The following is a 25,230-nucleotide window of genomic DNA, read 5'->3' as shown; positions in this document are numbered from 1 at the left end:
TTAACAAGATGCATTACTAGTACCTACATGAGCGAATGAATGAAGATTGCATTTAATAAGGATGAAAGGGTGACCGTTGGATTTGGCATTTTTGTGTTTGTGATGATCGATGATGGCATCTACCACTTTGATCATACAAAGACAGCTCACGAGCAAGTAAGAGTAATAACGCTCTACATTTATTATGCCACCAAATCTATCAATGTTAATTATATATAAAGTACTTCCTTTACTTACTGTATACTATATATCTTTTCCTTTTTCTTTAGCTACATTTAAATCTAGCTATGTATGTATATATATATGGCTTGTAAATTCTAGTAGCATCTTTTCCTCTTGTTGCTACATTTATATCCTCTAGTTAGTTAGGTCGCTTACTGTTTGAGCCTTTGAGGTGTATATACGTATGTATATTCTTTTCCCTCACTCAGGTCTCTAGGCCTCATATTTAACTTTATTTGGTGGATACAAAAAAAAAAGGGAGGAAGAGAGAGGAGAGGGGTCTTTGTTTGTAGTATCTATATAAATTGTATTGCACGTACTTCTATTGGAGTTAAATTATTAGTAGAATTTGATGAAATAATATTAGAAAATTAATATATTTTTTTGTGACTATTAGAAAATTAATATACATGCAAATAGGTTGACAAAGTGGTAATATAAGCAGCAATTTTGATAAGATATATAGTCGCGGCTCATTTTTTTGTAATGGATTTTCATTACTATACGTGTTATGGGTTGTTGGAGTGTATTGTATTGATATGGAGTTAAATTTTTTTAAAACAACAATACACAAATAGAAGGGTAAATCGAGTGAGAGAGAAAAAACTTAGCCTCTTATTTGTATTTAAATTTGATTGATGAACAAATTGAACCTTAGATATTGTGTGCGAAAATTTTTTTTGTCAAGTGTATAGCAAATTGGAGGGTAAATTTTGTAGTTAAAAAAATAAAAAAAATTTAAAAACCTAATCAGTAGGTCAGAATTGAGGATTTAAAAAAACCTAATCTCCAATTTATGTCATACTAAATCAGATTCTCTGATTTGTTAATAGTTATCTTTCACATTTCCTAAATAACACTCAAAATAATTTCAATAGTAGTGAATAACACATCAGTTTTTTCAATATCAAAATTAAAAAATGTCTAGAGGCATGCACATATTTCTTTTTCTAATATTTTAATAAAGTATATGGTATTAAACTATTAATACTATTGAAAAATAGATGCATTTAAAATGTGTAATATAAAATAATAATATTCTCTAATTTTTATAAGTGGGCATTCCAATACTAAGCTTTAGGGGAGAAACGTAGTTGGGTAATTAATCACATTAATAAATAGGAAAAATACGAGGAATCAATGGAATATTTGTACAATATGTACTATGAAAGTTTATGGAGTATTAGAAATATAACAATTAGTGTTATTTTTTTTCTATCACCTGAAGTTTTTAAAATGAGTGATATCATGTTTGGGAAGATATATATTATCTCTAGTACTCGAATGGTTATTCTAGATAGTATGGGATCCTAATAAATAAATAAAGACGGCATAAAGATGAAATAATTTAGAAGAGTTGTGAAGTTTAGTTACATGGTTTTTCCTTGTGAATGCACACAGCACACTCCAATGCAACATAGAAAATTTGGGTTAGAGAAGATCATTATAGTCAACAGTGGGCATCCCTGCCGGCATTTTTTGGTGATTTATTTTATTTTATTTGTTAGAAACAAGTGACTAAACTGGAGAAAGAATGATATATTATTGAGTGTGTTTAAGTTGTCTACTCAAGTTGTCTAGAATGATACAATATGAAAGGATATTTATAGGTACTGAGAGAATCGTAATAATAAGGACGTAATCTCCTATAATAAATATTTAGATGTACTAAATAATACTAATTGATCCTAATTGATCCTAATAATATTCTAACATCCCCCCTCAAACTCAAGTAACAACTTGAGTTTGAAACTTATTTAAAACAACAAAATAAAGAGAAAAAAAACTGCATAAATTGATAAAATGGGTGCAGACGAAACTGCCGGAAGGAAGCGCAGACGGAACTGTCGCTAGTCTGAAGGAAGCACAGACGGAACTGCCGCTTGTCTGAAGGAAGCGCAGACGGAACTGCTGCTTGTCTGAAGGAAGCGCAGACGGAACTGCCGCTAGTCTGAAGGAAGCGCAGATGGAACTGCCGCTTGTCTAAAGGAAGCGCAAATGGAACTGCCAGAAAGAAACGCAGACGAAACTGCCACAAGAAAATACAGACGAAACTGCCACGAGAGAAGGCAGACGTAACTGTCACAAGAAAACGCTGACAGGACTGCCACGAGAGAATGCAGATGTAACTGCCACGAGAGAATGCAGACGGAACTGCCACGAGAGAAGGCAGACGGAACTGCCACGAGAGAAGGCATACGGAACTGTCGAAAAAGAGCGAAAACTATATGATTTTTTCATGAGAATAGGTAAGCAGCGGATGACAATTGTGTTTGATCATACGACTCGAAAAAAAACACAAGACAGAAAAAATAGGCTAGTCGGTAAGGTGAAAAAGTATCAAAGGAGTGACAAAAGGGAAAGAAGAATGACATAGAAAAAAAAATACAAAAGGTACGGTGATTTCACCGCAAGGGAAACAACCTATCCTCTTCAAGGAGGATACCATGGCTCTGATACCATGTTAGAAACAAGTGACTAAACTGGAGAAAGAATGATATATTATTGAGTGTGTTCAAGTTGTCTACTCAAGTTGTCTAGAATGATACAATATGAAAGGATATTTATAGGTACTGAGAGAATCGTAATAATAAGGACGTAATCTCCTATAATAAATATTTAGATGTACTAAATAATACTAATTGATCCTAATTGATGCTAATAATATTCTAACATTATTGATTAGTGACTTATTGGCATAGGGGCCTTAGGGTTACAGCTTACAACAATGAATGACCCGTTATATTAGTTCATCTACTTGGACCCAAATTCACACATTAATCTCCTTCTTTATTTGATTAATTAGTAGATTAAGTTGGTACAATTATTATTATTGCTCAAACACGCTAATTAACTATGACGTGCTATCTTCATGTAAGCATGCACACACACACTCACACATATAGTTATAGGAAAATAAGACAAATGAAATTAATTACAACACTTTCCTTAGAAGGAAGAGCATAAATTAAAACATATACTACGATTGCACGTTTCAAAACGATCTGAAAATCATGTATTGATAAATGTTAATTAACTGCCAGTACTATAAGTTAGTTGTAGTTGTCATCGCCTTGTTATTGTTTTAATTTCTTTTCTTCCTTGTTACTCAAATTAAATGTCTATATATATTGTAGTCTAAATTTATAGTTCCAAACGTCTACAAAATTCAATGATGATGATTCAATCATGAAGAGTTTTATTTTCCTCAACCAATGATGCTCTTAGCATAATAATAATCATGGAAATTTTTTTGAAATATAAATTGTGTATAAGAATTTGGTTAGTGTGGTGCATTATGAGCATTGAAGAACCAAACTCTAATGATAATTATTAGAACTCAAATATTAATATTATAGATCATAGCTTTGACTAAAAGATGTATCCTACTTAGTGTATATTCTATTTATTTCAACACCATCCACACAGAAGAGAGTTATTAATATGCACATGCAACACGCAAACAAACAAGAATGGCATGCACAAGAAAAAAGAAGCTTTAGTAGCAGCTATTATTAGTAGAGAAAATATAGAAGAACAACGCATACAATAAATAAATGCAAATAACGAATTAAAAAAATGGTAAAGTTAAAATTAAAATTTATATTTTTAATTAATAAATTATTATCTGAATACCGAGTTCAAAAATACGACTTGTTATTTATAACTTTCATTGTTCATTTAGTGAAATTGTTAGCGAAATTGTTATTAGTATATAGCTAAGTTGTTGGAATTAAGATGTGAGTAATAATCTAAATCAATTTCTAANTATTTATATATAATCAAAAGATAGATTTTAAAATTTTAATAATTTTTAAGAATTATTATGTCTCTATTAAATAATGATAATAATTAATTTATCTAATTTTTAATAAAATTTAACATAAAAATTACTTTATCTAACAAAATTAAAAATAAAAAATTAATTTGATGATTAAAATTTCGTAAAAATTAAAATATTTATTTGAATAATTTTTAAAATTTTATTTAAAGTATTACTCATAATATCTTTTTGGCTGAAAATGGAAGTGCAACCCCCAATTACCACCCTCACTCACATCAAAAGACAAAATATTCGATATGATGATTTTGGTTTGGTTTGGTTTGGTTGTTCCAAATCCAATAAAAACCTAGCTATTAGACAATTATTATTCAATATTTGTAGATTTGAGGCAAAAGTTCCAACTGTTCCAAAACTAGGATCAAGCCTTTAATTAAGTCCCCACCTGCCCTCAACACACACAGTTAGGGGAAGACGTTGGAAACAATTAATAATAATTACTGGTTAAGTATTTCTTAATTATTATTAGTTCATATTAAATGCAATTTTATTTTCTTATTATTGAGGTAGTTCTTTAATATTATGTATATAATATTTATAATTATATACTTATTATCATATCTAATATTACTTAATTATTTTAATAATAATTAAAGAATATAAAATAAAAGAAGTAGTAACTAAAAAATAAAAGAAGTAGTAATTAAACAAAATAAGATAATTTTATTAAATGGTTTTAGATTGATTTTTTATGGTTTTTCAAGTAATTTTGTAATATATATAATTACGGAGTTACAACTACTATTATGACTGTTCTGGCAAGCATACTCCTCTCGGGCTATGTGTCGGCCTTACGTCAATCCTAATATGCCTGATAGCTTGAACTGAACTGGGAATATCCTCGCGAACTCGGACCCGAGCGTGGTACTTGCAAAAGGAACTCCGACGCCCAAGTCAGTAAAAAAATCACTTAAATGAAAACGTGCTTATGATCGGGACGTTGTTTGATAGTATGTTATTGTTAGAATGAATTTGCCCTCTTCTCTATTGTCAGTACCGCGCCCGATTTATAGCCCAGTTAGTGTGGAATTAGTCGTTTGCTTTCATCCGAGATCTTCGTGGTCGATCTCGTGGCGAGATTATGGGAAGCGTTCTATTAAGATGGAGCCATTTTCATGATAAGTCGTGTCGAGGTATAACTCAGTTTTGTCCGAGATCGCAGGGGTACATTACACAGCCCCCAAACTTGACTTGTTGGAGTGTAGTTCAGCAAGTTGAGCTTTTTTTTGTAGAGTTATACCTTGGTATTTTGAGGTGGAATACTGTAGCCCCTAAACTTAACGCGCGTTTCAACCTTGGGTTTTTGAAAATAAATGAATTTTAAAAATAGAGATAAAAATGGTTTAAAAATTTTACCTTATTAATTAGGCCGCAATAAATTTTTATTTGGCTAAGCTGGATCCGGATCGATTCACATTAGGCGCGCCATTATTATTTTTCAATTTTTCACTAAAGTAGTGTGTTGTAATTAAACCTTTACCATTTTCTTTTTGGAAAAACACAAATCACAACTTCAGTTGTAAAATTTCATAAGTGTGAAAAGACATGTCTTTCAAAAGTTAGTCTTTTCATCTTCTTACCATCTTCTCGTCTTTTTACTGTTTCCTCTATTTTGTTATCTTCTGAAAAATGGCTAAAGAAAAAGAGAAAGAAAATTTGAAAGTTGTCAAAGTGAACAAAGAAAACCCTTACCTTTGGGTTCACGTTGATGTGAAAATTCTGCCTCGTCATATTGCGATGCCGAGTCACTTCGTGAGTTGGAAAATCTAAAGTTTGTTAGGGGAGGTTCTGGTATCCGTGTTGAATCTCTTCCTTGTACCAGTGAGGAGAGAGTTTGCGAAAAGAGAGGGGATTGGGTTTATTTTTATATGTATGACCCTTGCTTGTCTGAGTTGCATGTAAAGTTTTCCTTTTCAGATTTCGAATGTAAGGTTTTAACTCAGCTAAACCGTGCTCCGTCACAGTTACATCCTAATTCCTAGGTGTTTTTGCATGCATTTTAATGTCTGATGAATTTTCTGGATTTTCCTGCTACTCTGAATGTTTTCTTTTCTTTCTTTCAATCAAAAGGGGTATGGAAAGGGCTTTGGATTTTTCTGGGTAATTTTTCTGGCCGTTCTATCTTCCTTTTGTATAAGTCTTCTTTTAAAAATTTCAAATCTATGTTTGTAAAGGTCCTCTCTTTGGAGTTTGAATATCCTTTCTATTTAGATAGTGAACTGATAGAGAAATATCCTCTGTATTGGTGTTCGAAACCGATGCAAATCCTCGAAGCTAATGAAAGGAGTGAGGAGGAAGACCTCCTTTTAGATTTTTTAATCGAAAATTTTGCTGCTGGGGAATGTTTGTCCATTCCTGATTTATTGAGATATGAAGAGGAAAATGACAAAGAAGGGCTGAAACTGTATATAGGTAACTCTGGTTTTATATGCTTTAATTTTGTTTAGTTGTTGTTATTCATCTTCTGCCTTTTGTTGTTGTAGGTGGTAGGGTTCCAAATTTGAGTTCGGCCAAATTTCAAGCGTATCTGAAAAAGAAAGGTGAGAAAGGTGGTAGTGCTTTCGGTGTTGTGAAAGAGGCGGGTGGGGATGCTGCCTATTCCTCCGCTCAGCCTCCTCCTTCTCCAAAAAAGGGGAGGACTGGGTCGGAGAAGTCTCTGGAAATGATTTCTGAAGGTGATCATGGTGCTACTATGAAGTCTGTTTTTGAAAGGCAACGTAAACTGCATGGTTTTATACCTGGGGCAAATCCGCATTCCGTATGGAATGATCAGTTTCCAATCTCCGAGCTTGCGGATCGTGTGTCCCAGTATCCTGGAGACATGGGTCTCACTCGTCGGACTAGAGTTGAGGGAATGGGAAAGTTCATTCAGGTGAGTGTTTCTATTGATCTTTTGCTCGTTTCTGTGAATTTTTTTTATTGTATTTTGTCTTTCTCTCTGTAGATTGTCGCATCTCAGCTATTGTGTGTTGGGCGTGCTACCAAACTGTTAGGTTCGAAACAATAGGTAATGGTGGACAAGGCATTAACTCTATAGCGTTTGCTAAAAGAGAAGGAAGAGGTCGTCATTGATGTGACCTCAAAAATGAAGGAGAGGGAAAATGAGGTTTCTCGTCTTCAAGAACAAATTAGACTGTTGCAAGCTAAGATTAAGGAAAATGATAAGACTAAAGGTGAGATGACCTCTCGTATACACGAGCTTGAAGAGGAGAAGATGGACATGTTCGTAGCTGGTTTTGATCGTGCCATCAGCCAAGTCATGTTGTTTTCTCCGAACTTTGATGTGAGAAAACTCGACGTGACCAAAGTAGTTATTAATGGGGAGCTTGCGGATGTCGAAGCCGGCGAGGAGCATGCTGAGAATACTCCCCTTCCAATTTGAAAAATATTTGTGTATCTGTATTTTGTTTGTAGTTATTTTGGAACTGGTTTTATCCGATTTGTTCAGAGTCTTTTGAATTCTGCCTTTATCCGAGGCTTGTTGTGATGTTTTATAAATTGCAAATGAATGACTGTTAAGTCCAGTTTCTCTTTCGTTGTTAGATAATTCATAGTGATATATCTGCGTGAACTGTCAGATAAGGACCAGTTTTGGGGGGTTGTTCATTTTTGAAAAATAGATCTCTTTTTCATTTGTTATGCCAAGTATGTTTGCAGTTTGGAATTCATGGCTTGGTTTTGACTTTTGTTAGGTACCAATTTTCAAATCGGTATTTTAGAGTTCGTTGTCCGACGTGTATGGTTGGCTTCAGTATTTAGTAATATGAATGTAATTTCCAACTTGGTTTTGTTGGTTTGATACTATTGATTTGACAAATCTGAAATATGGATAACTGAGTAGAAAGCAATAAATTTATTTGTATGCGAAGTCAGTCCTTCGAGAAAAGTGAGAGGTGGTCGGCCTCATTAAAACTTGTCCGAGTAAAACCCTCCTCAGGGATAAAACCTCGTGATCAGGAAAAAGAGTGACTGGCCACTTCACATTTACAATATAGATTCAATTATAATAATTTTTTAAGGATGAAATATTCCAAGTGCTGGGATAGCTGTTCCTTCTAGTGTTCCAAGAGAGTATGCTCCTTTTCCAATGACTTTGTAGACCCGGAAGGGGCCTTCCCAATTAGCAGCTAGCTTCCCATGTCCTGGTGATTTTCGAACTTCTTCCATTTGCCTTAGTACCAAGTCTCCTTCTTTTAAGGTTCTTGGTCGTACCTTTTTATTATGTTGCTTTCGCATGGCTTTTTGCCTTAGTTTAGTTAGGCTTCGTTCTTCACTTATCAGATCAAGTTCGGCCGATCTGGCTTCCGAGTTATCCTGTTCGTCGAAGTACTTGGTTCGAGTAGACCCTTGGCTGATCTCAATAGGTATCATACAATCTGCACCATAGACTAGTCGGAACGGGCTTTCATTTGTTGTGGTTTGGGGTGTTGTCTCATAACTCCACAGCACTTCTGGTATAAGCTCGGCCCAGCACCCTTTAGCATATGTCAATTTCTTTTTTAAGGCCTGCAAAATAACCTTGTTAGCCGCCTCCATGAGCCCATTGGTTTGTGGGTGTTCGACGGAGGAAAAACAATGTTTGATATGCAGGTCGGTTAAATATGAAGCAATTTTCTTATCCGTAAATTGTCTGCCATTATCATATACGATTTCTCTAGGTAAACCGAATCTACATATAATTGATTTTCAAATGAAATTTTGTACCTTTTCTGCTGTTATTTTCGCGAGAAGCTGTGCTTCTATCCATTTTGTGAAATAATCAATGGCTACCAAAAGAAACTTTACCTATCCTGTTGAAACTGGGAATGGTCTGAGTATGGCCAACCCCTATTTGTGAAATGACCAGCTAACATCTGAGGTATGTAATAGCTCGGCCAGGTTGTGGATGAGCAGTGCACATCTTTGATATGCATCACAGCTTTGCACCTTATTTCTACAGTCATTCCTTAATGCCGGCAAATAGTATGCTGCTCGGAGTATCTTTGTAGCCAAACTCCTACTTCCGGTATGGTGTCTGTAGACCCCGTCGTGTACCTCTTCCATGGCAGCTTCTGCTTCTGGTTGGCCAAGGCACTTCAGCAATGGTTTGGAACCTCGCCTGTATAGATCTGCCCCTAATAGGGTATAATGGTTCACTTTATATCTGAATGTCCTCAGGTTTTCACCCTCTGGTGTTTCCCCAATTTTTAGGTAGCGAATAAATGGGCTTCGCCAGTCTTCTTCCTGTGACACGTTTAGAACATATTTGGTAACTAAACTTGGTTCTGTTAGTGTGAGATGATTCAATTTTTCTATTTGATCAGTTATCCTATATTTAGCTAATTTAGATAAAATATCGGCCCTACAATTTTGTTCTCTACTAGGTATATACAGTATTTCAAAATTTTGTAAAAATTTCATCATGGTTTTGACCGAGTTTAAATACTTTTCCAAAAGTGAATCTCGTACCTGAAAATGACCGTTTACCTATTGTACTACAAGGAGAGAGTCACAGTGTACCTTTAAGCTGGAGATCTCTACTTCCTTAGCTAGCCTTAGGCCTGCTAAGAGAGTTTCATATTCGGCTTGGTTATTGGTCGTTTCGAAAAAAAAAAACTTTATTAACTACTCGACCTGGACTCCAATATCGTCTTTTAGGAGGATTCTTGCTCCACATCCGTGTTTGTTTGATGTTCCATCGACGTATAGTTCTCATTTTTTGGGTGGTTCGTCTTCGTTTGTAAATTCTGAGATAAAGTTGGCTAGTGCCTGGGGTTTGGGTGATCCTCGGGATTGGTATGAGATGTCAAATTCAGAGAGCTCTATTACCCATTTTGTCAGTTTTCCTGCTAAGTCCAGCCATGATAATATTTGGTATACGGGGTAACCTGTCCGAACTATAATCGGGTGTGTCTGGAAGTAATGTTGTAGACGTCGGGCAGTGATAACCAGGTCAAAAGCTAATTTTTCTATCATCGGGTACCTTGTCTGGGCATTTTGCAAGACTTTGCTCACAAAGTATACTGGGTGTTGCTCTTTTTCTGCTTTTGTCACAAGCACGGAATTGATAGTGTTAGCTGAAATTGAAAGAAATACGAAAAGTGGTTTACCTTTCTTTGGTTTCTTGAGTATAGGTGGTGACCCCAAAATATCTTTGAATTCGGAAAAGGCTTTTTCACAATATTCTGTCCAAACAAATTTGTCTGATTTCTTCATGGTTTTGAAGAAATGATAGGATCTGGTGGCTGCAGCTGGTAAGAATATGGATAGAGTGGCTAAGCAACCTATGTGATGTTGTACTTCCTTGACTGTCTTTGGTGACTGCACGTTTATGACGGCTTGGCACTTGTCGGGATTGGCTTCTATGCCTCTGTTTGTGAGCATAAACTCGAGAAATTTGCCTTTTTGTACACCGAACGCGCATTTTTCTGGGTTTAACCTCATGTTGTATCTTCGGAGTTGTTGAAAAATCTTCTGAAGGTCGGTTTCGTGCTGTCTCTATGAACTTGATTTGACGACCATATCGTCGACGTATATTTTGATGTTTCATCCGACTTGATTTTTAAAGACTTTGTCCATCAGTCTCTGATAAGTTGCCCCTGCATTTTTTAGTCCAAAAGGCATTACCTTATAGCAAAAATTACCTTGGTCAGTTACAAATGCCGTCTTATCCTCATCGTCTGGGTACATTTGTATTTGGTTATAACCAGAATAGGCGTCCATGAAGCTTAGTACTTGATCCAGAGGTGTTGTCTATTAGCTTGTCAATGTTCGACAGTGGGTAAGAATCCTTTGGGCAGGCTTTGTTCAAATTTGTGAAATCTACACACATTCACCATTTTTCCGAGCTCTTCTTAACCATGACCACATTTGCTAGCCATGAGGAAAAGCGGATTTCTTGGATAAAACCTGCATCAAGTAATTTCTGTGTTTCTGCCGCTACTGCATTTCTTTTTTCTTTGCCTAGGTTGCGTTTCTTTTGTCTTATAGGTCGAGCGTTAGGGTTGACTGCCAGCTTAAGGCACATGAAGCTCGGGTCGATCCCTAGCATGTCAGTAGAGGTCCATGTAAATAGGTCGGCATTGGCCTTCAATATGCCTACCAGGATTTTGTTTTGTTCCTGTAGAGAAAGCTGAACCGATGTTAGTGAACTGATTTATCTGTCCGAGTTGTACCTTTTCCAGGTCGTCCGTTGGGGCGGGAAGATTGTTGCTATCTTTTGGGTCTATTTCGGCCAAGGTGAGAATGCTTTTTGAGTTGTATACAGAATGGATTCTCGGAATGGTCTCCTTCATGATGTTCTTCAACCCTGCGTTGTAGCATTGTCTGGCTTCCTTATGGTCGGCATGCACTGTCGCCACTATGTTATCCTGCAAAGGGAACTTGACACATAGATGAATGGTGGAGACAATAGGTCCGAAAGAGTTAAGGGACGGGCGCCCTAAAATAAAATTGTAAGGACTAACACAATCAACTACCAGAAATTGGATATCTAGTGTTTTTGAGTTTGGGGGTTCCCCCAGTGTTGTTCTTAACCATATGTAACCTGATACAGAGACTATTTCACTTGAGAACCCTACCAATTCTCCACCTGATGGTTGTAATGCCTTATCGCTTAGCTGCACATCTTTTTGAACGTGGAGTAGAACAAGACATCGGCACTGCTCCCTGGATCAAGCATGACCTTATTTATGATTAGTTCTCCCACGCGTATTGAGATCACTACTGGGTCATCTAAATTCGGGGATTGAGACTTAAAGTCGTCAGCACTGAAACTGATGTGGGCGGCTGAGGTCGAAATTGGTGGGTTTTGATGAGATTGCTCCATTGTCATCATGGATCGATAGCTTCTCTTCTTGGCTGTGTTAGTGACTCCGCCTCCAGCAAAGCCACCCGATATGTAATTTATGACTCCTTTGGAGGCAGGGGTCTCAACCGGGCCACGCCATATCCCCTTTTCTTTGCGATCGAAACTATAGTTCGGCATGTCTGTGTCCCTAGTTGATTCTTTGTGACTTCTGGAAGTGACATATTTGTCCAGTAAGCCTTGCCTTGCTAATCTGTCCAACAACTCTCTAGCTACCACACATTCATCGGTGGTGTGGCCAAACTTTTGGTGAAATTTACAATGCTTGTTCTTGTTGACATACTTCTGGTCTTGATACGCTCCCGCTTTGCTCAGTGGCTTTATTAGTTTATTGTGTAGTATCTCTTTAATGATATGTCCTCCCTCTTGGTATTGAACCTGGTATACGAATCAAATTTTGGAGTTAGTTTAAAAGGTTTTTTTGAGTCCTTATTGTGGGACCTGTACGACTTGTCTTCTTCCTTTTGCGATGGTTGTCTCTCGCTCCTTCGAGTCTCATGTAACTCTTCTATTTTGATTTGTCCAGTGGCCATGTCCCGAAACTCCTCCAATGTTTTCGGTTTGGCAACAGCTATAGCTTCCTGGAACTTTCTAGGTTGGAAGACCACTCTTGATGGCATGCGACTGTACTTCTGGATTGAGGTCAGGGATCTCCATGGCTGCTGTTATGAATCGTGTCATGTAGTCCTTTAGGCTTTCGTGCTATCTTTACTTGATCGTGCTGAGGTAGTTTGAATCTTGCACATAAATTTTGGATGCTACGAAGTGATTTATGAACAACTTGGCGAACTCGTCAAAGCTGGTTATAGAACCTGCAGGTAAATTAGAAAACCATAATAATGCAGCTCCATCTAAAAAGGTTGGAAATGATCGGCACAAGATGGGATCGGAGTCACTATTAAGAAACATCAAAACTCATTATTTCTTCCGCGAAAGGATTGGTCCGTCATCTTTCTGTTTTGGGGGTGTTTCCCCCGTCTTTGCATTTGATTCTGTCTGGTTTTTCTCGTGTTGATTGTTGTCTGCCTTCTTATTATTGTCTTTTCCTTCGCCATTATTCTGCATTGTCGCCAAGAGTTCGACCATTCGTTGGTTTTCGGCTAGTAGAATGGCATTAGCGGCCATTAATTCAACGTTGGTTCGAGGGGCTTGAGACACTGAGTGATCCATCATGCTTCAGTTTCTGAAAAGAAAAGAGAGTACAAGGCGGATATAGGGGGTTATATAAAAAAGAATTAAAAAGTGAGGCGCGGTCCCACGGTGGATACCAAATGTTCTGGCAATGATACTCCTCCCGAGCTATGTGTCGGCCTCACGTTAATCCCAATGTGTCTGATAACTTGAACCAAACCGGAAATATCCTCGTGAACTCGGACCCGAGTGTGGTACCTACAAAAGGGACTCCGACACTCAAATCAGTAAAGGAATCACTTAAATAAAAGCGTGCTTATGATCGGGATATTGTTTGATAGTATGTTATTGTTAGAATGAATTTATCCTCTTCTCTATCATTGGTATTGTGCCTGATTTATAACCCAATTAGTGTGAAATTAGTTATTTGTTTTTATCCGAAATCGTCGTATAGTCAATTTTGTGGTGAAATTATGAGAAGCATTCTGTTAGAATAGAGCCGTTTTCATAATAAGTCATATCAAGATATAACTCAATTTTGTATGAAATCTCAGAGATACAGTATAATTACAAATGCCATGTTTTGGAACGTTAATTGCATTATTGAATTCTATGGATGATTCTTGTCAAATTATTATTAAAATAATACAAGTTTATTCATTTGTAACGTTAATTGCATTATTGAATTCTATGGATGATTCTAGTCAAATTAATATTACAATAACACAAGTTTATTTTACCATCATATCTTCTAATTCCCTATATTATATATTATTCGATCTTCTTTCAGTTCAATCAAGTAGCCAAATATTTTATTTTATTAATTTTTTTATTTTTTAAGTTTTACTTGATTTCCAGCTACTCAGAACCTTTCATAATCGTGGCACAATGAATCACGAATTAAGAGTATATAGAGCCGTACTTTACTACTTGAATAAAATTTATGATTTTCACGTATATGTCCTTTCACATAGTATACGTATGAACATAAATGAGGATAGGTTTTGTGGATATAAATAGTTTGTACCATAATCATATTCATATTCATAGGAGCATTTATACTCTAATTTATGGTCAATTTTATGGTGTCTATGAGTTTTTGTCTAAATGTTGTCTAATTTATTTTTTGTAGTAAATTTTAATTTTTTAAAAATTATTTATTTTTATATCTTTTAAATAAAATAATAACTTTTAATTCTTTTTAGTAAATAAGCACCACATTATAGGCATTATAGGATTCACCCTAATTTATATATCAAGTGGATGTGCAATGTCATAAGGAAATTATTAATTACGGGAGGGCATATATATATATGAAATGCCAGAAGGAAATTTCGGAATATAGTAAGTGGAATTAGTTATGAATTCAATTATGCCATTATATTTTATTTCTAATAGTAGCAATATGACAAAAAAAAATTAATTAATACAACATTAGGGGTAAAGAAACAATAATTACCAGATCAGCTATTAAAATTAGTCATTAATATATTTATTAATAAATTTAATTTATTTTTAATATATATATATTATACTAGTAAATGATTTTGATGTACATTAAAGTAGTAGAAAATTACCTTAGCTTGTATATATATAAACTAGTATCTAGTAAGTCGCAAAACCATGTTTAATGACCTTAGTTCTAGGTCTTGGTGAAAAGATGAAGAACAATAATGGGAGAATATGCAAGCAATGAATTTGAGGATGATATGATTGAATACCTTACGATGAACATTGCATGAAATTGATTGATTCTAATTTCTAGGGAAAGGGAAAGTGAGTGACTTGGGTGGTTGAGGAGATGGCCAAGCTAAGCCTCTAAAGTCTAAAGTCCAAAGGATAAGAATAAATAAGATTCTAAAGACAATAAATTTCAACATTAATTATCAAATGAAAATAACAATAATATAGTAATTTACTATCAAAAGTCAAAACTCAAATTGAAGAAACAGGTCAGAGGTGGCTTTAATTTCTTGGAGGAAGATGGATTTTGTGACCAAGATAGATTTCACCCTATATATAAACATAAAAAAGTTCATATATATACTATTTTTTTTATCTTTTTTCTTTTAAAAAAAGAAACATAGTATATATATTTGTTTAGTTTTTGAGTAAATCCTAGAGGTGCTTAACATAGCGTTTGCTTTAAAATTTTGAGACATTGACGAAAAAATTAAAATTTAGTATTATGTGTATTTTGTTTAGATAAAAATGATGTCCAAACAAGCCCTCAATATTAGTATTTTACTAGATTTATTTCAAAGTTTTGAATTTAATTTTAAATTAATTTGAAATAAATTAGGTTAAAACTAGGATTTTTATTTTAAACAAATAAAATAAATATAAAAATTATATATTTTTATTATAAAAAAATAATCTTTAAAAGGTATTCTAAGAAAATGTGAACCGAACACTTGGAGGGAGAAATCAGAAAATATGCTGTGTGGTGCATATTACGAAAATGCCCTCCCATTGACCCAATAGCGATAGAATACCATCTCTGCCACTGCCACTGCTACTTTCCGCGTATTCTATGCACTTTTTGACCATATTGCCCCTGCTTACGCCTCTAATTACTAATTAGTAATTACCACATCTTGTTCTTATTAATTATTATTTTATTGTTCTGCTTTTGTCAGCCAAGTTTTGCTGTAAGATTAGCTTCTCCAATTAAGCTTTAAGCATAAACATAAAACTTTACTTGTGCTTCTTTATTGGATTTGCATTTACAATTTGGAATGCAGAGCAGTGCTGGTCTTTTCTAGGGTTTGGTGGCTATGCCCAAAGCTGACTTGAGTTCACTGTGAGTCACTATTAATTGCCACAAGCTCTTCTCTTTTTTTCTTTATTTGTTTGTTTGGATCTTTAATTCCGAGTAGCTGTGCTGTGATTTATGATCTATTCCACTCTCGGTTTCTTTTGATGCTGTTTTTCTTCCTCCAAGTTTTTTAATTGTTCATTGTGTGAGTTGTCGAGCTGGGTCAATTCGGTTTTTTTGTGTCTAGGGTTTAGCAACTATGCATTTTAGCTTCCTCTGCATTTCTATTCTTGGATGTGCATAAGAATTTCGTTTCCATTTGATATTTGGGTGACTGACATTCCCAAATTGCTGTTGTAAAAATAAAAGGCTTTATTTTATTTATATTTTTAAATGTGGATGGATTTTTTCTGTTGTTGGAGTTGAAAATTGTCATCTGTTTTAGGGTCTTCCAGCTAGTTAGGGATTCTAGACATGGATAAGTTCACATCTCCTCAAGGAGAAAGGGTAGGTGATATTTTGTTTTGTGGAGGGTAAGAGTGTAAGACTAAGTTACTGAAATGACCATCACTGCAAGTTGGAGATATACCATGTAATTAGAGGAAGAAGAAAGATTTTATTTTATGTTGTGTCTTGAACTACTATAGAAATCAGCTTGATCCAGTGAATTCTTAAAAGGGTGTATGTGCTTTAGTGTTCTTCATGAACCTAGTATCATTAAATTGTTTTTCAATTTGTCTTTCATTTCTGCCAGGTGAAGAGAATGATTCTCACGAAGCAGTTTCGCTGCATACACTCAGCTAGCTGTCAATGCACAAAAGGACATTTAAGTGAAAATGTCTTATTTTTAGTGTTTCAACATTTGAATTGGAATCCCAAGCTAATTGCTGCTCTGTCAAGTGTGTGCAAATGGTTTGATGATTTTGCCAAACGAGTTCTATGGAAAGAGTTTTGTCGAACGAGAGCTCCAAAGATGATGCTTGATCTGCAATCTAGTGGAAGTCACAGTGTTGATGGGAACTGGAGAGCCCTAGGGAAGCTGCTATTATACTGTTCAGGATGCAAGAAAGGTGGCTTGTTCAATAGCATTCATATCCCTGGTCATTTTGTGTATCAGACTCGATTTTCTGGAACATCCGGAAAGAGCTTTCTTTTGCCGAAATGTAGAACTGATGTTTTATATGTGTCTGATCCTTGCGAGCATCTTGACCAGGGCGAGGAAGGAGATATAGGATTTTTCCGTGGAGTTTTTAAGTCGTTTGCGACTTCGAAGGTCAGGAAGATGTTGATTAAGAAAGGTGCCAAGCTCCATCCAAGAGAGGTTTGCCCTTACTGTAAGGCAAAGTTGTGGAGCATGCTGCAAGCTAAGATGATCCCTCAAAGTGCGAGTTGCAGGTTGGGTTCCTATGAAGATTGTGTCGAGTATTATGTATGCCTGAACGGTCACATGCTCGGAATCTGTACCCTGTTACCGTTATCCGATTCAGAAGAAGCAACTGAGTTGGAGTGATACCTGAATGATTTGCTGGTATCTTCTTGTTCTGTAAAATTGTTATATTCTTCGTTCTCCCTCCTCCTTTTTTTTTTCTTTTATTTTCTTTAGTTATGTTTCTCCCTTTTTTTACCTTTTGAAAAAAAAAGGAAAGAGGAGAAGAAAAAAAAAATGTAGGAGGAAAAAGAAATAAAATATAAATATATAAAATTTCTGTATTTAAAAGATTTTGTATTTGGTTTCATAAAATTTCTATATTTCTATTATTAAAAAAATAGTTTAAAGATTTTGTTAAAAAACAGTAAAACACTTATTCGTGAAGTATTTCTTTTCCTATTTTATTTCAATATAAAATGAAAGAAAGGGGGCAGGGGGTTGTGTTTGGGTTATATTCATTTGTGACTGGATTCAATTGGAACTTGATTCGTTTTTAGAGGTATTAGAACTCAAATATTTTGTTGATTTATGAGCATCATTCCCTGAAAAAGAGGTCACAAGAATAGGATTCTCAGCTCAACAAGCCATTAGGAATTAGTGTTTGTTCGAGTGCCATAAATTGTTAGGAGAAGATATTTTTTAGAGTGTTTGATAAAATTTTTGTAGGAAAAGTAAAAAATATTAGAAACATAATAAATAAATAAAAAAATATTTTTATATTATTGTAACTAAATATAATTATTAAATAAAAAGATATTTTTACGTAAAATATCTAAATACAAAATTATTTTTTATTTATTTATTTTTCTATAGGAGTTCACTCAAATAAGTTCTTAGATTTCCGGTGTTTATTATTCAGTGTTTTCCTACCGGTTCCTCACTTCCTCATGCGTCCCATGAATCATACATCATTAGCATCTAAAGATGATTCTATAATCCATACAAATCATATGTATTTGTTAGTTAGCCAGACAGGATATAAGGTGTGAATTCATCTACAACTGTTAGCTGATTTGCATTTATGATGGCCTCCACTCTGCCACCAAGCTTGGGTAATGCTGGACCCCAAATTTTGTGGAATCAGCCTTACATATGATGCCAAATTGAGAATTTTTGCCATAACATAACGTGTAATTGGACAGGTTGGCAATTAATTCCTATGAGTTGGTTGAAAAATGAACACTTCTGGCATGTATCTAACTAGAATATAAGATTGTGATTTAGGAATCAACATTTCACACGATTGATAAATAGTACTACTAAGTTATTTTTGAGTAATCATACGGGAGAAAATTGTTATTTTGCGATAACGTGATATACCATTTACATTTAGAGAACCCATGCGACTCTTAACAAAAACAAAAACAAAAATTAAATGCATGCAAGGCCATAAAAAATCAGGTAGAATAACCTTGCTCCTCCAACTAACTAAAGAATCTGAATTGGGGAAGATATATCTATTTCGATGGGCAAGTTAATTGTAGCAAAAATTTAAAATTAAAAAAAAATTGTATGTTGCATTTACGTAAAAACCAATGCTTCTTAATGCATTGAATTGCCACAAACCAGCATTGGATTGCTATCACACCTCAACATAAGATTTGGCACTGCCACAAAGACGAGTTTCTTTCTCTATTCTTCTTTTGATGAAGCGGTGTACTCAGTTCCACATTCTAAAAAAGTTACCTTAGATGAAGCAGTAGATGACACAGAGCTACCAGTAGTTTGAGTACTTGTTGATGGAGTTGGCTGAGGATTGTTAGTTTCAGGAACCCCCTCCTCTGCTAACTTTCTCATAAGATTCATTATAGTTGGAAGAAACTTAGTAGACAAGGATAAGAGTCCAGCTAGCTGAAAAAGGCATATGCAAACTTGGTTAGACTCCCCAAGCCATATGCATCCATATACTAAAGTTTATATATTAAATGTCATATGAAATTGCATAAAATTGTTATTAATGTGTGCAACCAAAGTCATTAGCTATTAGATTAACGAATTTGCTATTAATCAAGTTAGCAGTCGGTCTAGAGATACTCACTGCACCATGGCGAAAATCACCCGCAACGTCAAGTTGCACCCACAAGGCTTTAATGAGAAGATAACCAATAAAAATGAGAATCAAATATAAAGGATTTCTGCCACAGAATAACAAACTTAGGTTAGACATGTTACATTACATAGATGAAGTAAAGTGATGTTTGCGTCAATACAAATTTAACAGTAACACATTATATATTTGTACGTTATAAAGCTAACATTCACCTTAAAAGTGTCATAAACTCGTTAAATCCCAGAATAAGCAAGGCAACAATTGCCCATGGTGGAGGTAACCAGTTGTTACCACGCTTGTTGGCCTCCTGAAATTAAAATGGAATTAGGCAATTAGTATTATAATTTTGTCATAACAGATACACCAATATAGCATGATCAAGGGAATATGATCGGTGTCATGTAGTCAACCCCACCTTCTGAGATAACATTTAATTGTTCTTGTTATTATTGTAGAGTAATTAAGAGGAGCCTCGAATATTATAAATAAATAAATGAATAAATAAATAAAAACCATGCCTGTGCAGCAATGGCCTGAGACACAGTATATTCTGTCTCAATCTTGAATTGCCTCCACAAAGATTTACACTGGACAGGGGTGATCAATGTTTTAGAAGCTGGAACCTGCATAAAAATTTGATCAGGAATAACTGATCAATGCCTAAGATAGATAATGTTCTCAAAATGCAATAGTCAGGAAAATTAATTTACCAGACGATACATAATAAATTCGTTTGCATTTTATTTTTGGAAAAGAAAGAGTAAATTATAGCAAACCAAACCAAAGGCAGTGATATCATATGTATATATTAATTATAATTATAGTGATGATGAAAAATAATGTTATTATCTTATAATATATCATAAAATTAGTTGTGCTAACCGAGTTCAAAGCAAAGGTAGAATTTGGGGAAATGGGTAAACAATTGATCAAAATGCACCTTTTCCCAAGTGCTTGAAGCCAGTGGATCAACTGTTGTGATTTTCTTCTCTTTTTCATTGGGTGAATCTAACAATGCTTTTGCTAAAATATTCTCAATGTTAAGAGTGTCATCTTTATCATCCAAACGAATTACGGTCATAACAGATAGCAACTTCAGGCACTGCAAATGTTTAAAATTTTGTTTAAAAGACATGCCAAAACACAATCAATTGGCAAATACTATTCTTGATTTTATCATACAGCATATCGAGCAGTCTTGGTGATGGATCGAATATCTTCGCTTCCTGTCCAAATACGCGGCATTGATTCAGCATCATGACTAAACAATGTTGTGAACCTGTTTTCATATTTGACATTAGGGCCACTGGAAAAAATAAATAAATAAACAAGTTAACTTAGATAGTTGCATAAGGTTCATACTTTTCCTTCATACGTATTAGGACTCTGCAAGCTTCATCCCTAGCTTTTGTCTCTATCAAACCTCTTGCATAATTCTCTAAACTCACAATCATGTTCTTTTGTGTTTCTTCATCTGCATCAAACCTGGTAAGCGCAGCAGAAAACCCAGAAACAGCTGATTCAGTCTCACGCTTATAGAGTTTCCTTATTGATGGCCAAGTTTCATTATTAGCTCCATCAAAAAGTGCTTCAATAGGTCCAGACAAAGCTTCTTTTAGTTTTTCCTGCAAAGGTATATTATATATATTATCAGCAAACATGCAAAGAAGTTAGCTTGATAATTATAGAAGAATAGCAAATGACACAACTCACAAGTAATAGAAATCTCATAAAACTTCTCGGTTCAAATACAGTATTAGCCACTAGCTAAGCATAGGAAGTTTCATACAAGAATTTTGAATGCCATTACAGCAGGCAAAATGTTGACAATAAATTTTATCAATCTACCTTTTTAACCCATTGATGAATGTATTATTACTGCAATTATTGCTTAGTTCCAACTTCATACTACAATGAAATGAGAAAATTTAATCTGAGATGATGTTACATTGTTATTGGCCTAGGATACACTCACAAATTTGTAAGAGAATGATCAATCTCAATTCTCAGACATGTACCTCATATGTTGTGGTAAGTTCCGATAACTTAGCTGCACGTACAGATGCAACATGTGCATCAATATCACGTCGTAGTTTCTCCCTTACTTTAGATGTATCCCAGTCTGCAACTTCAACAACAACATCTGCAACGATATTATATCACTGTTAAATTGTAATCCATTTGAGCAAGTTAGATGCATACAACAAACTTGACATATTTCTCAACTTTAATCTATTGATGCCTAATGAATTAGGATAGACAAATGCTGGACTTGGAATACCTGCACAGGCTTCATCAAACTGAGCCATAAAAATCCCTGTGCAATTATTAGCAGCTTCAGAAAACCCTTCCCCTTTATTCAAAGCCTTATCAAATACTTCCTTGAACTTATCGAAAGTTCCAATCCTTATATGTCCAAGGGCAGAGTGGAATGCTGGTTGGACAAGCTATCCCATTGAAAAGACAATAGGGGAATGAAGTAACATAATTAATATCACAAACATGGAAAAGCATTTGAAGGCAGAATAGAACAGATAGACATGACTAATCCAGTATCTTAAATGATGAATCTTCATTCGTAATGCCAACTTATTTATCTCTTTCAATAACCACTAATTCCTTTATGTAATGGAAAAGGGGAAGGTCTAAGAAGCATGTTTGCACAAGAGCTAAGTTGATAATAGTTACTTGCAACAGTTTTTCTTGAAGGTGCTTCTGTTTAGCGGTTCTCACACCTTCATCAAAATAAGTGGCTTCAACATCATACCTATGTTGAAAGAAGAAAAAACAAAAGAGACTCAATATACCTTCATGAATTTCTTATTTTAACAAATAGGTAAACAAAAATACAGATGTTTATAAATGTGAAAATATGTTATAACCTACTAATCAACATGCTAAGTTTAGTACTTCCATAAAATGATATGAAAAGCTTAGAGAGTTAACTCAAAGCTTATTAACAATGTTTACCATATTTCATATAAAATAGAATATACTACATGGATAAACTATCAGATAAAATTAACTATACTAACTCTGAAAGACAAGTATCAAGAAGCGAATTGAGCTTTTTCCCAAATCCAGAAACTGGACCTGATTGCACAGCCTCTTCTAGCTGACGCCAGTCCTGAGTGGTAATTTCAACTAATTTCAGTAATTACAGTATATAAGACTATCAAAATGTATTGGATAATCATAGTTAAAGAAAAACAAATACCTCATTGGCAGCAAAAAGGGCATATTTCTCATTGGCAATTTCTTCACATCTTACAGTAGCAACCATGACCTACAAGTGGCTCAACCACAAATAATTAATGAAATCAATATACAACTAAAAAAAAAGTAATATTTCCATTAAAACAATCAAAAGCAATCACATCAGGTATCAAGATATTACCTTGTGTGCGGGAAGGTCAAGATCTTTGTTCTCCTTGATGACTTTCCAGATTTGCTGAGCACTAAAAGAAAAGCCCGAAGCAGGAACAACTCCACGCCGATCCCCCGCAAGCCCACCAGGATTTATGGAATGAACAAATCGCTGCCTCAACTCATGAACCTACATTTAGAGTTGATCAAAAGTAACAACACTTACACAACTTAGCTCAGGTATTTACTGACAAACAAACGGCTAATTCTGTTTTCCACCGTAGTGCAAAATTAACACAGTTCATTCATACTTGCTCCTTGAATTGCTCTTCCTTCTCTTCGAAGCTAGAAAGAGCAACAACTTCAACCTGATCATTTTTTGCCAAGAGCAAACAATTATTGCAAAGTACCAAGGGAACTCTAATAAAATGCTAACCACATCTGAACATTATTAAGTTTAGTGATCCCAAAAAGAATGATTATCTTACGTTAAAAAATTCACTCAGTGGGGTTTCCTTGTGGGCCTGTGGCTTAGGAACAGAATCCCAAATCTGCAGTGGGAAAAGTACAGGAAAAATCACCAAGAAAGAAAAGGTGAACAGAAATTCCTGAGACCAATCTAACAGCATCATGTAATAAATAAAGCAATGCAAAATACCTTCTGAATATCTTCTCGTAAGACAGGTTCTAAATTTTCTAGTGGTGTCTACAAAAGGAAATTTGTGATCACGTAATAAATAAAGATATAGACATGACTAACATGAGATATTATTTACACACCCTTGTTTTATCACGTATGACAAACATCAATGTTGTTTTGCGTGGACTAAACAACCTCATCATGACCTGAAAGTAATAACGATCGTGTAACTGGACAATAGACATATTCTAAAATTGGAGATAACTGCATGTAGTCAATAGGCCAAGAGAAGATACCTGAAACACAGTTTTTAGAAGTGGCTTGTTTGCAGCTTGCTCACGGCCGATGTCATGACACCACCTTTACAAGTGTATGTGGAGGGTAAAAAATCAGTTGCACAACGAAATTAAAAGAGAAAAAAAGAGTACCTTCAATCCAGAAAGCAAGAATTACAGGAGCCAAAACATACTTGGAAGTTTCTAGAATTAGATTGTACAAAAGAATTCTAAAGGAGGACAAGGGGAAAAGAACTCACATGTTTATCAGCACAATATCCGAAACAGCCAAAGCAAAAAGAGAACTCTGCTTTTCAAATGCAGTATCGTCCTGGGAGAAAGAAATTTAATATGTTGAGGAAACAATCAATGGCATAAAATAAACAAATGATGCCAAAAAAATCATGATAAAACCTAGAATCTGGACCATATTCATAATGATCAAATAAAGTTAAGGTGGGAAAAATCACCTCTCCCCTTTCTCTTCCATCTGTGCCCTCTAAGTCCATCACAAGTGTACAAGGCTCTATGCCGGCACATTTTGCCAACCAAATTCCTTTGGTTGTTTGAGATCTGAAAAAAAATCAGTGCATTCCATCAGGTGAAAACATCCTTGCTACGTGAATGAGGTTGAACCATTGAGGTGATTATCTTGGAAGTGCAAACACACACCTTCCCTTAAATGCATCCATCTCTCTAAAATCAGTGCCAAACAAATTATTTAATAGCGTACTCTTGCCTGCCCATGCCAGAAAGGAAGAATTAGATTGTATAAATATTGCTTAACTATATGAGTAGCATCTATCTCACTTTGATAATAAAATTCTACCAAGACCGAACACTACACCAATATAGAAAGATTCGTCACTCCTTACCAACAAATAAATAGAAAGATGAACTTCAAAATATTGCTTACTCGGTCTACCACATAAGAAGATTGGCATAATCAAAATAGAAATCCTCAAGTTCAAATATTGTATTCGATTGAGTATTGTCACGGCTACCAAAGGCGACGTAAGAATCATCTGAACATAAAGCCGAAGCAAAAAGCTAGCTTATGGAACATACCACTACTTTGTGGACCCATGATGGAAACTACGGCATAGGAAAGCCCGCATTCAGCTAACTTAACGTCCTTCATGAACTTCTCAATTCCCTCAACATTGAACGTGCCATCTCCATCAATAAGCTGAGTAGAAAAACGAATCTCACTCTTCGCTGCATAACCATAATTTTACAATTTACACATCTAGCGTTAGCACTTAGAAGCGTAAAATAAAAATTTCCAAGCTGTTAACACAAATTAAGCAAAACAAGAAAGAAGAACAGGTTCAAATGTGATTGCAACATTGCATTTTGACATAAACGGTAGTGATCCAACAATCGCAATAATACATATCAAAATGAATCAAATCAAACCAATATCAATTGAATAACAAATTACAAATGTTAAAATGACAAAGAGTTGCATGAAATGTGTGAAAGGAAGAGACGTACCCATAGGGGAGAGTGGAATGAGATCGCGATCGAAAAATGGTTAAGGGAGAGAGCGTCACACTGTCATCACCATTGCCCTTTCCTTTCGTGTTTATAATCACTCTCTGCCTTCAATGCCTTTGCCTTCCATCATCTCAAACTAACTAACACTACCATTTTCCTTTTTCTTATTTTT

At 35.0% G+C, this 25,230-nt stretch overlaps 2 protein-coding genes across 2 annotated transcripts; one reads left to right on the top strand and one right to left on the bottom strand.

Annotated features, from left to right (window-relative positions):
- The first annotated feature begins 15,672 nt into the window (after positions 1 to 15,672).
- LOC107461534 (EID1-like F-box protein 2) lies at positions 15,673 to 17,355 on the top strand. The gene is made up of 2 exons (XM_016080057.3): positions 15,673 to 15,843; positions 16,553 to 17,355. The coding sequence occupies exon 2, from the start codon at positions 16,562 to 16,564 to the stop codon at positions 17,306 to 17,308; it is 747 nt and encodes a 248-aa protein (XP_015935543.1). The 5' UTR covers positions 15,673 to 15,843; positions 16,553 to 16,561; the 3' UTR covers positions 17,309 to 17,355.
- Positions 17,356 to 18,328: 973 nt separating this feature from the next.
- On the bottom strand, positions 18,329 to 25,199 carry LOC107461318 (protein ROOT HAIR DEFECTIVE 3). Its single transcript, XM_016079807.3, has 23 exons — positions 25,056 to 25,199; positions 24,627 to 24,776; positions 24,231 to 24,297; positions 24,029 to 24,131; positions 23,819 to 23,889; positions 23,580 to 23,643; positions 23,424 to 23,489; positions 23,302 to 23,349; positions 23,132 to 23,194; positions 22,955 to 23,011; positions 22,675 to 22,833; positions 22,495 to 22,563; positions 22,313 to 22,404; positions 21,966 to 22,044; positions 21,559 to 21,724; positions 21,296 to 21,420; positions 20,640 to 20,902; positions 20,460 to 20,556; positions 20,218 to 20,379; positions 19,796 to 19,900; positions 19,490 to 19,584; positions 19,266 to 19,362; positions 18,329 to 19,078 (listed from the first exon to the last, which is right to left on the bottom strand). Exons 1-23 carry the CDS (start codon positions 25,057 to 25,059, stop codon positions 18,860 to 18,862), a joined length of 2,421 nt encoding a protein of 806 aa, XP_015935293.1. The 5' UTR covers positions 25,060 to 25,199; the 3' UTR covers positions 18,329 to 18,859.
- Positions 25,200 to 25,230: the final 31 nt, after the last annotated feature.

This window comes from Arachis duranensis, chromosome 8 (genome assembly GCF_000817695.3).
Source record: "Arachis duranensis cultivar V14167 chromosome 8, aradu.V14167.gnm2.J7QH, whole genome shotgun sequence".
Taxonomy (NCBI): domain Eukaryota; kingdom Viridiplantae; phylum Streptophyta; class Magnoliopsida; order Fabales; family Fabaceae; genus Arachis; species Arachis duranensis.
Note: the sequence above shows the minus strand (reverse complement) of the source record. Positions and strands in the feature narration are given on the sequence as shown.